Source organism: Gordionus sp. m RMFG-2023, chromosome 1 (genome assembly GCF_954871325.1).
Source record: "Gordionus sp. m RMFG-2023 chromosome 1, tfGorSpeb1-WG-v2, whole genome shotgun sequence".
In the NCBI taxonomy this organism is placed as follows: Eukaryota; Metazoa; Nematomorpha; class Gordioida; order Chordodea; family Parachordodidae; genus Gordionus; species Gordionus sp. m RMFG-2023.
The window spans coordinates 38,305,537-38,320,330 of NC_088775.1; the positions used below are offsets into that span (position 1 = coordinate 38,305,537).

General features: G+C 28.0%; 1 protein-coding gene across 1 annotated transcript; it reads right to left on the reverse strand.

Annotated features, from left to right (window-relative positions):
• Positions 1–143: 143 nt before the first annotated feature.
• On the reverse strand, positions 144–14,370 carry LOC135925178 (protein Star-like). Its single transcript, XM_065460392.1, has 4 exons — positions 14,189–14,370; positions 9,514–9,871; positions 665–859; positions 144–500 (listed from the first exon to the last, which is right to left on the reverse strand). Exons 1-4 carry the CDS (start codon positions 14,230–14,232, stop codon positions 144–146), a joined length of 954 nt encoding a protein of 317 aa, XP_065316464.1. The 5' UTR covers positions 14,233–14,370.
• Between the last annotated feature and the right edge of the window lie 424 nt (positions 14,371–14,794).

Below are 14,794 nucleotides of genomic sequence, written 5' to 3' on the forward strand. Positions count from 1 at the left end.
GCAGTAAAAATATTGAGCGTTGTTTTAGCAAAAAGTAAAAAAAACTGAATAAATATAATGTATTACATTTAAAAGGTTTTCCAGACTTTTGGAGAAAACAGAATGTTGATATTTCAAAGCCTAACTATAAATATATACCGCTTTCATTCCGTGCCATTTTTTTTGTAAAAAAAAATATCGAATATCATCTCCTTGTGCACCTCATAGCCCTGCAACATCATAAAATCTATCATCTCTTTTTTCACTTGAAGATTTACTGGATAAGGGCTGTGTCGGAATTCTATGCTCAGAACTTTGATATTAACCTTGTTCCATGGTATTGTTTTTAAGATTTCCAATTCTGGCCCATCCACGTCTAAGCTAAAATAATCGATTTCCACCATGGGTGGGTCTATTGCAAGCAAGATTGAATAAAGTGGTAAACATTGTACCAGGGAGTGGATCGAAATATCGGTTAGTTGAACATTTTTTTCAAAAATCTGGTGCCCGTTGAAATTGAACTGTGTAATTGATTTACAAATTATTTTTTTGTTAAACATTTCATTCATGATCAATAAAATTATTATTATAAAAAAAAGTATTTAGAAAATGCTCATAATTTTGAAATAATCTAATCATAAAACTCAAAGAATGAATATGTTAATTAAAACAATATGGCATAAACTTGAAGCGGGTGCTTTTGAGGGCTTAAGCATACGTTTGAGATATAACTATTTCGGTTTTTTGTTTTCAGTACTTTGTAATTTATAGGAGACGGTTCTACCAAGAGGCCTGTCCAACCTAAGTATCTTTCAAAGTAAAGAGTGTTAGATAAATACTCACCGTTTTGTGCTCCTGCTTCAATAAAAACACCGTTTCGCTAAAAATAAAAATATTAGTACTATAAACGCGTTATTGTTACCTTGCGGAAAAGATATTACTCGATATTTTTAAAGTAATGCTTTACTTAAAAATACTAATTATATATAAATTTTATTTATATTTATTTCTCCTAGAAATAAAAATAAGTTTATACAAAAATAATATATTAAGATCTTATTAGAATATTTTAATTTATTTTTAACAATTGATTTTCAAAATAATCAAGCAAAAATTTATTTATGAAATATTTAAAAACGCTTTCAATTTAGAAATAAAATGCAACATAAACGATATCAATATGAAATATATTTTAAAGAAACAAATGGGAATATATTAAATATAACTTTAAAAAAAGAAGGTACATATCACCCCTAAAGAGGAGTGAATGCTTACGAAAGTAGAATCTTCGTTGGGGCCGCTGCAATTTGTTTCCTTTTTTTGCCTATGGTTTTAATAAGTTAAGGGCCTCAGTTCCGAACATGCCTAAGGTGTTGGTAACGATTGATATGAAGATGAACACTATGTTTGTGAAACCAGAATATTTGCTTTTTTAAATGGACGTCTACCTTTTCATTGCCAAAAAATGAAAGGTTAGACTTCTGAATAACCGACACAAGTTAATCCGAGGTCAGCGGGAGATCATTCTTCCAGGTGATAAGGGATATAACACCCATGTATATAGCGTTTTCATTTAAAAGGCCCACTTCGAGAGCGAATAGGATATTAACTTTTATGGCAGCTGGGGGAGTTTGCCTGCGGGAGAACTTGCAGGGCAAGGGAATAGGCGTTTGATTTGATGGACATGAAGAGCTATGAATATTATGAGTGTTCACTAGTCATGAGGAGGCCGCGATTGGAACGGAACCGAGTTGCTTACAACCTTCATAGAGTGAGTTTTACGTATAATATTATGTTATTAAAGTTTTCCTCGAAGGGCCTGTTCGAAATGAGGCATTCAACGGAATGGAAGATCAAAAGAGCATTCTAATATTTTTAAATGCTGGAGGCTGGATGGCAAAAGGTAGTCAAGCTATTGCTATCCCAAAAGGTAAGAACCTGGGATAGTTCAGGTTCTATAGAATTAGATATATTATTGATGATAACTTGAGCCACTAGAAGAGATGAAATAAAGGCGAATAGAAAGTTGTAGAGGGGATCGGATACCGATGCCATTTCATTTGCTAGGGGGGTGTGGCCTGAGTCAGGATGAATATGAAATTATCTTCAAAATATTTTCGAGGGGACCTTGATTTGGATTTCTCTCAGGCATAGAGGATTTTGGGAATATTAAAATAGTTTTTAATTAAAAAAAAAGAATTGTTGTTCAGGAAGATAATTGAATAATATGCTTAATTTAGCCAAATTAATGAGGGATTTTTTTAATATAGTTTTGACATATCTCATCCTTGTTGATAACTTGGTAGGTAGTGTCGAATGGATTGGATATAGGATTTAGGAAACATATTTCACACAATGATTGAGCGAAAGACCTATAACATGTGTGAGTTTGTCGATTATGGGTGAGATAGACAGGATTGTGGAAGGGTCGTCAGCATCAATGCCATCATCGAAATACCAGGAATTTAAAGTGAGGTTGGAGTTAGATTTAATTTTCTGAATTATTTTGTGGATATCTATGCAAAAGAGGGCAGGGCCTAGGGGGGTCGCCGTGTTGAATTCCCCCTGGTATATTAAAAATAGTTAAAAAATGATCATAATTTTTAAATAAACTTATTAGATCTTATAAGTATCTTCATACGAATCCCCATTAATTTATTTTTATCAGAATTTAATTTGAATTTTTTTTTTTACCTTCATGTGTTTTTAGATTAGAGTTGCCGGAAATTGAGGTTGATATATTTGAACTAGATAACAATCTACACCTAGAAAGTGTAGACTTACTACCCTTAATTTTATTTATTGGTGAAATGTTTCATAATAAGGCCAGGGCAGTGTTATATCATATTCACCTGAAGAAATAAGTACTTTTAATATATATATTCTTTATAAAATAAACTATAATATTAGAGAATAATTAACATACCTTGATCGATTCATAATTAGATTAACAATTTTGATTGCATAAAATTCAACAACCAATGTAATAAATAAAATAAAATGTAGAACTTTGGTGGTTATCTGAATTGAAAACTTGGCTTAGATTGTTTATAGAATTTGATATGTATTATTAAAAGTAATTCTTGAAATATATTTTATTTTATTCGTTATCAAATAACATTTTCTTTTCTATCAAATTCATATAATAAATATAATATTCAAAATAAACATTTTACAAGAAAAAAATAACAAATTAATACACAACATTTATCCCCAATCTAATTGGTTTCGTTCGTACGGATATCGATCTTGACTTGTACTTTCTAACTTTTGTGTAATATTTCTTTCAGCTTCTTGACTTGTAGCATTTTCCTCCTCCTTTAGGTTTATTTCATCGTTGGTTCTCTCTTCTACTTTGCACTCTATATATTTTCGGTTCAATCAGTATGAGGTATAATCGTTTTAAGCTCTATACCTCATATCGTAGTGATTCGATCGTTATTATTGTAAATGCATGACCACACTTATTTTAAATTTATCTCTAATTTTTGCGTGTAGTATTTTAACTTCTCCTTTTTGTTCCCCCATCCGATTATTTGGTCTAACAATCTTCAAGGTTTAATTTTTAGTAGTTTTTTGGCGGGAATTTGTTCATTTTCTGCTCCTGGTGTACTTCGGTAATTGTAGAGAAAAATAGCTAAACTGGTTTTCTAAATCCTCATCATTTCTTTTATATGGTCCAGTGACGAAGCGTCAAGTTCACTACTAGTGAAGCAATCAAAAAAAATTCTTATTTTTATTTTAGTCAAACTCAAACTATAAAAACATTAAGATTTATAAGTGTTATTCGTCTTTGTTTTTGAGTAAAATTATCAAGTGCTGCATTATAAAAGTTATCGCTAGCTTTTAAAATTTTTAATAATTTTTTTTCAATCGAAATCAAAGATTCGATAATCTATTTTGGCTCATCCTGTTTCTGCAATAAGAATTGATTCTTTCTAAAGATGAAAGATTCCGTTCTGACTTGCTGTTGTTGAAGCCAGAGTTAAGATGAATTTGCATAATTTAAAAAACTCTTCAAAACTTTTCATCAAATCGGTGGATATTAAAAATTCAAGTATTTCTTTAACATTCTTTTTCTTTCTAAATTTATTATCTCGAAACACTACCTTAAATTCGGTTTTAAGCTTGTGTAAGTCGAAAAATTGAGAATAAGTGTCGTATAAATTATCTAATAAATATTTTGGGAAATTTTGATTAAATATTTGGAATTTACTAATATCTAACAATTCGACGAATTTTTATATATTATTTTAATTATCAAATTTTTATAAAATTCTTTTGTATTGGGCAATCCACTTTTAAGACAATAAGATATATCGTTAATTTTAGTTTAAAGTATATCAAATAATAAATAAATCAGAATCTAGAAAAATTCCTTGAAAAAAATAATTTTAAAATTAGAAAATCTATATTTAAATGGCCACGATATGTTATTAGAACATCTTTATCCCAAACAATATCAGATTCTCCATCAATCATACTTTCAAAAAAAATAACTAGATTCTTCAAATAATTGAAAACTGTTTGAACCAGCCGACCATTGTATTCCCATCTCGTTGGGGCTACTCGTGGTAATCTTTTTTTGACATATTTATCAAATTTTGCTGTTCGCTTAGATGATGTACTAAAAAAGCTGGCTAAACCAGATAAAGTTGCAAAAAACCTTATATTCTTTAATTTTGCTGTAAGATTTTGATAATATAAGATTTAACTTATGGGCAAAGTAATGAATATAAAGTGCTGAAGGATTGGCGTCTCTTATTATCGCCTGTAGTCCATGTGAATCGCCTGACATAACAGCTGCGCCATCGTAACTTTGACCTATTTTTTTCATAATTATTTTATCATTCAAGAATTTAATGACAAATTTTGATAAAGAATTAGCATTTCGAATAGTAACATCAAAGAATTCAATAAATCTTTCATACAATGTTTCGTTATTTAAAACATATCGAAGAACTACAGCCAGTTGAGATTTATTATTGATATCTGTTGTTTCATCTAATATTATTGATATAAATTCCGTTTCTTCTAATTCATTTAATATTTTTTGGTGTAAGACATATGAAATGGAATTTATTAAATCATTTTAAATCGCTTGATAGTCCAATAAAAACTGCACTATTTTCTAAATGATGTTTCAATAGTCAATTTTCTTCCGCCAGCAAATAAATTAATTCAATATAATTTACTCTATTTACTGAATTAGAAGATTCATCATCACCACGGAATGCGAGATCCTGAATTCCAAGAAAACATATAGAGTTGATCAATATTTTCAATATTTCTCTATTTGATTTTGACTTTCGAATTATGCTGTTCGATTGATATCAATCATATTTTCAATGCGATTTTAGCCAAATGTTTTTAATTGCATCATCAACTGCAAATGAGCGGTTGATTCTTTATGCCGTGTAACTACCTTTGAAAAATTATTCATATCTAAAAATCCTTTATCATTCCAAACATATTTTTCATTTGGGAATAATAGGCACGACCAACAATATAGAAAATTCGAAAAATCACATCCAGTGAGCCATTCATATTTATCGATGAAAATTTACGAATGCAAGTTTTGACTTCTTTTTTTAAGTTTTGTAAAATTGGTTTTGGTCTTCCTTTTTCAATAATCAATTTTTTAGCATCAATTTCTTGTGCTAAATGATAATGTTGATAAATTTTCAATAATACAATTATAATTATTAAACATTAATTAAGGATTTTGAAAACGAAAAAATTTTTTATTTTAAAAAAGTAAGAAAAAAAATATTTCATAAAAAAATTTCTTTCTTTTTTATTTATTAAAAAAAATAAGCATTTTTTATTTTCTTCCCTAATGCTTATTTTTTAATGGTAAAATTACACAATACCATGGCATGATTTCCTCTTTATTTATTTAGAATCCCTCATGTTTATTTTTTTTTAACGTAGTAAAAATAATAGTATTTCTTAATGGTAAAAATAATATTAATCAAAAATTATATTAATTTTTTAACGAAGTCAGTTTAGTTTATTTAACATAGTACAAAGAATATATTAAGTTTATTTAAGAATTTTGTAAGAAAAATTTCAAGAGAAGCAATGCTTCCCTTGCTTCTATGGAAGCTTCGTCACTGTCATGGTCTATTTAAATGTTTGAACTACACGTTCAGCCATGTCGTTAGTCTAAGAATGGTATGGACATCCCTGCACTAATTGTATTCCGTTTTTTTTCAAATAATTGAATACTACTGAATTGTGGCCCGTTATCATAAATTATTATCTTAGGAAATTTGAATCTGGGAAAGATATTTCTTAATATTTTTATCGTGCTTTCGGTTGTAGTACTAGTCATGTAACTATTTATAGCCAACAACTGCTAGCATCTATCACTACCAACAATTATGATTTTGAAATGGTCCAGCATTATCAATATGTACTCGGTGCCATGCATTTGATGGTTTTGGCCAATTTTGAATTGATGTCTTTTGAGGCATATCGTGTTGTTCCTGGCATTCTCTACTTTTTCGACCCATGTTTCTATATCTTGGTTTATATTAGGCCACCACGCGTATTGTCATGCTCTCATCTTCATTTTTACCATTCCAATATGTCCTTGATGTATCATGTCTAACACGTTGTTTCGGAATTGTTGTGGTATTAACATTTTAGTTCTCCGCATAAACAACCTCTCTCTGTTGTAATTTCCTTTCTCCTTTTTCTATACTCCTTTAAACATGCATCAGAGTTTATTGGCCATCCGTATACTTTAGAAAGTATATCCTCTCGCATTGTTTCTCTTACAATTTCGCTTGCATTTAAAGGTGTTTCTCCCACTTGTATTTGATCTAGCGTTTCTTCTTTTGATATTGGAGTTCCCTTTATAGGTAATCTAGATAGCATGCAGCATTTGCTATTTGTCTACTACTTTTGACTTCTATTTCATATTGGTAACCTGCTAATAAAGCCCATCTTTGTTCTATGTTGTTGGTATGTCTTTTCTTGGATGAAATAAACTCATTAATGGCTTGTAGTCTGTTTGCAATGTGAACTTTTTTCCATATATAAATTCTTTGAATTTTGTAACCCCAAATATGATGGCGAGAGCTTCTCTTTCTATTTGGCTATAATTTTTCTCAGCTGCATTTAGTGTTCTTAAGGCGAATGCAATTGGTCTCTCCTTACCCCTCTCTATATGTCATATTACTGCCCAATTCCTATAGCTGACGCATCTATTACTAATATAATGGGTAATTTTGGATCATAATGTTGTAATATTGGAGTACTACATTTCTTGCTTTATTTTTTTATACGCGTCTTTGCATTCACGAGTCCATCTCCAAGCAACTGCTTTTTCTAATAATTTGTATAATGGTTTGGCTTTGGTTGTAAAATTTGAAATAAATTTTGAATAGTATGTTGCTGACCCTAGAAATGACTGTAATTCTTTCAAGTTTTTGGTTCTGGTGCTTTTTTACTGTTTCAATATTATTTTCGGTAGTGGTAATTCCGTTTTTTGAAATCTTGTGTCCTAAGTACTCGACATTTTGTTTGAAAAATTTACATTTTTCTATTTTTAGCTTGATTCCATTTTCATCTAGACATTTTAGTACCTTTTTTAAATTTGTTTTGTGCTTCTCTCTATTCCGGTTATTATAATTTCATCTAAATAACAACTCTTTCCTTTTAATAAATTTTCGATGGCTCATTGAAATATTGCTGGAGAAGATGATATACCAAAAGGTAGCCTTGTATATTTAAATAATCTTCTATGCGTATTGATTACAAGATATTTTTGATACTCTTACCCCACTTTAATTTGAAAATAGGCATCTAAGAGATCCTATATTGAAAATTCCTCTCCTCCTAAACTGGCTAATAAAACTTGGATTCTTGGTATTAGGTATGAATCAATATTAATATTTTGATTTATAGTTGTTTTAAAATCCTTACCTCACAAATTCTTAATGTTTTATCTTTCTCTTGAACAATTATTATGGCTTTAGCAATCTGTCTAAATCTTCTTCCAACTTTTTTTTAATGCGTATGGTATGGGACATGATTTACAGAAATTTGTTTTTTCGTTTTTCATATATATTTGTGCCTTAAAATATTTCAAACAGCCCAATTCTTTGGTAAATAATTGAGGAAGCTTTTAAGTTTTAGCATGCAATTTGTTAATCCGGGAAGAATAAGTTTATTTTTCCAATCTAGTTTATTATGCTTATCTTAGGTCCAGTATCTAATTCCATTCTGATATCGCTGTTGTTTATTTTGATATCCACCCAAAATTCTGGATTATATTCATTTGATTATTAATAAAATTCAATATTTCTTTTACAGACTCGAGCAATGTGCCCAATTTTGTTGCATTTATAACAAGTGGCATTCTTGAAAAGATTCCCTTCGCCACATGAGTGGCAGGGATTTGGCTCATATTATAATTATTATATGATTTTGATTGTCTATCATTATCATTAATAACTTTTTTAATTATATTTTTATTATCATGTTCCTCTCCTAACTGATTAATTTTAGTTTAATCATTTTGTATTAAATTTGTAGCTGTTTCTACTGCAGTAGCTATTTGAATAGCCTTATTTATGTCTATATCATCCTCGAATAATAATTTTTTGTAAAATTTTAGGATTTTTTATTCCGAATTTGAAACTCTTAATGCAGTATTTAAATATTTCCCAAATTCACAAGTCTTTGCTAATTTTCGAAGATTTTGAATAGTATTAATTTTTCCTCATTTTTTGATTATATTGATAAAAATTATATCTCTCTACTATATTAGGTTTGGGATGAAAAAATTTGATTAAAATATTATGTATTTCTAATACCTCTTTGTTACTCGGATTATCAGATGCACATAAATTTACCAGTATTTTGCAAGTATCGCATCCTATTATTGTTTTCTTGTGATGATCTCAAACTTGGTTGTGTTTTTAAATTCTTTAAATAAGTCTTAACAATATTTGTAACACAGGTTTTAATCCGCTAGCTTATTATTGACTATGCCATTCTTGAAATGCATTATTAGAAGTTATTCTTAAAATATATTTTTATTTTATTCGTTATCAAATCGCATTTTTTTTTCTGTGCAAATTCATATAATAAATATAATAATCGAAATAAACATTTTACAAAAAATAAAAAAATAAACAATTTTATCATCTGCTATTCAAATAAAGTAACCTATGACCGGGAAAATTTTTTTATTACATAACAAAATTTAAAAAATATATAAAATATTTTTTCCCATATTTTCTGAGAAAAATTTTTAAGTAGCGAGTAACGTTTTGCGTTACCGTTACTTAAAAAAGTTCGTTACATTTTGAAACAAGTAACGAATGGCGTTCCTTTTTATCAAAAAAAAGTAACTTACTTTCATCGGCTTTAACTTACAGTTACAGCACTAAAAAATATAATTTGTTTCGTTATAAAATATAAATATACATTTTATAATTCTTAATTATAGAGTATAAAATGGTTTTGTAAAATCGGTTAAACATATTTAAAAAAAGGAACAAAAAAGGGTAAATATACTTTTCCCTTTAGTAAACGCTCTACCTCCTTGTCCTGCCCTATTTGCGAATAATATCTAGTCGAATCATTACCTATCAAATTCAAATAGGTGGCCCCTGGACCTTTTCCCGCCCTTGTCCTGCTTTTGAGTGGCGGTAAATCTAAATAATTTTGTTTGATAAAAGAAACCAAGGTGGGTGAATGCATTGGAATTATGCCGTTTTTCAAGACGTCGTCTTTGATCATCCAACAGTCATCGGGTTTTTGTATAGCAGCAGTGGAATAAAATGGTGTTGTGTTATTGCTAATTGAGATATTGGCACTTTCGCAAATAATGTCGGGGTCACATCTGTCAATTTCCTCACATCCCTTAAATTGTCTATTAATTAAATTAGAATTGTGAAAATAAATTGGAGATGAATCATAAAAGGGATTAATAAATAATTCATTTTTTTTAAAAAAAATAATAGTGGCCGGGCACATAGCACAATATTTAATTAAATTGTTTCATTCTATCAAAGTGTGTGACAATAATTATGTGATTACAAAAATAACGTATTAGAGTATTTGACCGGTCAATTATACTTTTGACCAATTAACAGACTTTCCAATCTTAGTTTAAATGAATAAAACAATTTTAAAAAAATTTTTAAACAAATTAGAATATCTCATTACACGAAATATTTATTTAACTAATATATAAACCTAGCCTGATGTACTTATATATATTCTTAAAAATCAACTTTATATATTTATTTTTCACAAATTATTATTTTAAAATATAATATGCTTGTTTTTGAGGAGCTTTTAGTCCCTCTACCGTTTTTATAGAATTATCGTTTAAATAAGCCTTGGTCATTCAAAAAGTAAAAATGTAGTATAGAATGTTTTCTAATATAAACAAAAAATTAGAATATGATTAGCAAAGGCTGCTTTTGCAAGAAATTTAGCGTTGCCCATTTGTCCTTTTATTAATAAAGAGTTTTTGAAACGATTGACGAGGCTTATCTTAGATTTAGCTTTTATAAATATTTTGAATGATTAATCATATTTAATTCAAATAAATATAAATTTTTAAAAAAAATTTTTATGTAGCATTATTTTCCATAGAAATCAATTCACAATATTATTGACATTAATTACGATTAACGCAAAATGGGTTTCCTTTACAAAATGATGCAACTGTGCATTTGCAAAACTAAAAGTATCCGTCGTTGAAAAGAAATTGTTTCTGGTGAAATAAGTGCTAATATTTTAGACTATGGATTATAACTTTTCAAATATATTATTATTAGTCTCATGTCATTGTTAGGAATAGGGGCAATATCTTTCCACCAGAAAATAAATAATTAAAAACTTGTTTGAAATAAATAAGCTATTCACTTATTACATCCCTAATATCAAGGACAACTTATGAATAAAAAATTCAATGAAATTTGTTATATGAATCACCTGGAAACCCGGCCTGGAATGGGCCAAAATATGACATAATTTTAAAAATTCGAGCTTGGATTAAAAATTAAAAAAAAATTAAAAATATGTCAGACCGGGCCAGTTTAAAAAAATATTTGTTGATAGTATATATTTTATAATTAGATAACTTATTATTTTTTATTTCCATATATATTTTATAAATTTTTAATGGTGTACAAATAAGAATTTACCTCTTTTTTTTAATCATTTGAAAAATCATACAATTGAGCATTTACTATTCATTATCTGCTCATATTTTTTCAATTTCATTTTAAAACAATTTGCAAAATAATAAAGAAATTTCAAAAAATTCAGGCAGGGCGTAAAGAAATCATCCGAGCCGGGTCTGAAATTTTGACCTCTGCAGGTCTTAGGTAAAAACTGAGATTTTCCTAGGGTGGTGATAATCATGTCCTTTTAACTGATTTAAAAAATTTCCAATGTAAAAAAGATATCATCGATAAGAAAATATTGTGGAATAAGGGAGAAACTAAACATTAATCAGATGTCGACATCAGCTGGTGGAAGATACTGGCTTCCATTACCCTTTAAGGTAAGTGACAAATGTCACAGTAACCCTTCCAAGTTCAACTTATTGTTCCAAAAGATATTATTTCGCCCAGAATATAAACTGAAATGTTTAGACTTTTTTTTCCCTCTAATTGCTCAGAATTAAATTAACAAGTTAAATCTTTTTTACTGAATTTCACAGATATTTTTATTAAAGTCTAAGAAGATTTTGCAGTAAAAATTTTGATTTTCTCACGATTTTTTACATTAAATCGCTCAGAAATTTTTACTATTTTGAATGTTTTTTATTTTTAAATGCATTTAACTTAAGCATTTTTTTTCATTTACCTTACCTTGCATTATAATCATCCCTCTTGGTCCCCCGGTCTATGTCAATAGAAGGGGAGAGGGGTTAAAACCATTTTCCGCGCATGTAAATCAATTAAAAATATTTTTTAAATGCGATTAAAATTATTACATTGGCCTCGGTCTTTAGGTTATGTTATTTAAATGTTTTCAGAGACCAGCATAGCTAATAATTGCATGTCCGGGTCCGGGTTTTTAAAAACGGTGGGGATTTTTAAAAAAATTTATTTTGACCCCACCTAGGTTATGCCCTGCATATGAGTTTATAAAAAAAAATTTAAGGCCAGGGTTTTATATAATTTTTTTTTCTGCCCGGGTTTTAAAAAATATACCAATTGGGAATTTTACTGTGGTTTTTCAGGTAATATACAATCATTCAATATTTAATAACCTTCAAAATAATTTTCTTTATTCTAAAATGAAGATTATTTTTTATTTGATACCATATAAAAAGTAAACATTTGGTTTATTTTTGGCGAGATATACTTTATTATATAATGTTTTACGTTTAATTAACTAAAAATAAAAATTATTAATCTCTAAATAAATAACTAATTTTTTTTTACTTATATACAGTAGTATCCAAAAACAAATTAAAATAATGTGGCTAGTTATACTGTAAGTTATTTTCTAATAAATTATCAAATTTAATATCCTATATAATAAATTACCTGTAATATTAGTCGGATTTAGGTATTATATTATATTGTAAATATTTTAATAGTAACTATTCCTTTCTTTCAATTTTAATTATTGACTAATAATTATGATAATCAGTCTCTAAATTAGATATATCCAATGCCTGACTCGGTACCAGGAGCGGCCTATAGGCAGCGTAACATTTAAATTTGAGCCGGGCTAGGAAAAAAATTAACGGGCCGAGCGTGCAAAAAGTAGAGATGCCCGACGCGCTTATTAAATAGAAAAAAATTATTCAAAAGCCTCATTTTGTTTTGCTTATAATTTAAATGACTAAATGACCTGCTACTATCACTCATTTGTAAATACGATTTATTTTTCCATTTACTACATTTTGCGTTTATTATTATAATAAAAAAAAATCATGAAACCGAAATCCCCATCATTATAGGTTATATTTTTCCATGTTATATATTTCTGGGATGGCCGGGTACAAATTTTGCAGATCTGAAACGGACAAAAATTAAATTCCAACGGGCCGGGCTTAAATATTTTGACATTTGCAGACCTCTACTCTAATTAATAACTATTTTATTTGTCTAGTATGTAAAAATTTATAAGGATTAAATGACGCGGTTGGTTATATTGTAAGTTATTGTAAGTTATTTTATAATAATTTAATAATATTTAATAATCTATATGTAAAAAATTATCCTATATGGGAATAATGTTTATTTCAAAAATATTTATACATGGCTCGTATACCCGGCCGAGTTTTGTTGGTGGCATGCAGATCTCTGACTTTGACTATCACAAAATTTGATTATCAATTCAATTCAATTGGAGAACTATAAATTCTTTCTTTCTTTCTTTCTTTCTTTCTTTCTTTCTTTCTTTCTTTCTTTCTTTCTTTCTTTCTTTCTTTCTTTCTTTCTTTCTTTCTTTCTTTCTTTCTTTCTTTCTTTCTTTCTTTCTTTCTTTCTTTCTTTCTTTCTTTCTTTCTTTCTTTCTTTCTTTCTTTCTTTCTTTCTTTCTTTCTTTCTTTCTTTCTTTCTTTCTTTCTTTCTTTCTTTCTTTCTTTCTTTCTTTCTTTCTTTCTTTCTTTCTTTCTTTCTTTCTTTCTTTCTTTCTTTCTTTCTTTCTTTCTTTCTTTCTTTCTTTCTTTCTTTCTTTCTTTCTTTCTTTCTTTCTTTCTTTCTTTCTTTCTTTCTTTCTTTCTTTCCTTCTTTCTTTCTTTCTTTCTTTCTTTCAAATTTTATTAAATAATATATCGAACTCAATATTCTTAATATTTTTAAGACACTGATTGAATAGTTATTTTAGAAAATTATAACAAAGAATCCTAAAATTTGACAAAAAATAATCCAAGACTCAACTTACCTCTTAAAATGAGATGGGTTCCAATTATATTAGACTTTTCTTTCTCAGATGCCATTTATTCGTTTAGATACCAAGATTTAAAAATGTTAATCGCCAAATTATTATTTGTTTGAAAATTAAAAAAAAATTCGTGAAACATGCCCAGGAAACCACTTATAAAGATATTCTGCCTGGACACGGCTCTAAATTAAAAATAAGATTCTATTTCTTCAATTCATAATTTTTTAACAACTTTGGCATATGAATTTATTTTATAACAAGAATTTTCGCATATTCAAAAGATTGAAAAAAGTCTGAGAGAAAACTAAGAACTAGAGTTTTATATTACCTTATATCGTTGGCCGGAATTGGAATTTCCATCAAAGGAGCCATAATATAGTTTCTGGAAGCTGAACACGTTTCTTCGACAGGGCAATCCCGTGACAAATTCAAGATTATGAGAGTCAAAAATAAAAAGGTTACCCATATGGTTAAAATATATTTGAATGAACACACTGCATTATTTTTGAAATAATGATGATTGTATAACATAATAATTTTATTTTAAAGATAAATTTATTATCAATGAAATGATATCATTTTTAAAAAATTTGAATAAGCCTGCTAATTTACTTTTTTTAAATTTAAATGAATCAATTTTTATCAAAAAATGAATTTAAAACAAAAATGTACAATAAAAAAAAGATATATTACGATCATAAAAATACTTGAAGAAAAATATAAAAATAATTATTTTTAATGATATCTCTTTCTACCTGTAATTTGAAAGTTTCTTCATCCCTTTTATAAATATATAAATTAAATGTCTACTTTTTAAATTCCCATTAACATATCACCTTAGCTTAAATTATCATTAGAAAGTTATTACAATTTTAACTTTTTTTATCAATTAAAAGATGATGAGTCAAATACAGTTTCAGATCAGGATTTAGTT

Excerpts from the sequence above, each read along its gene's own strand:
- LOC135925178 (XM_065460392.1), bottom strand. The coding sequence starts at position 14,232 with ATGGCTCCTTTGATGGAAATTCCAATTCCGGCCAACGATATAAG. Across the intron at positions 860-9,513 it reads AGCGTTTACTAAAGGGAAAA|CGAAACGGTGTTTTTATTGA; the intron begins GTATATTTACCC and ends TTTTATTTTTAG. Across the intron at positions 501-664 it reads CTCAAAAGCACCCGCTTCAA|TTCAATTTCAACGGGCACCA; the intron begins GTTTATGCCATA and ends TCAATTACACAG.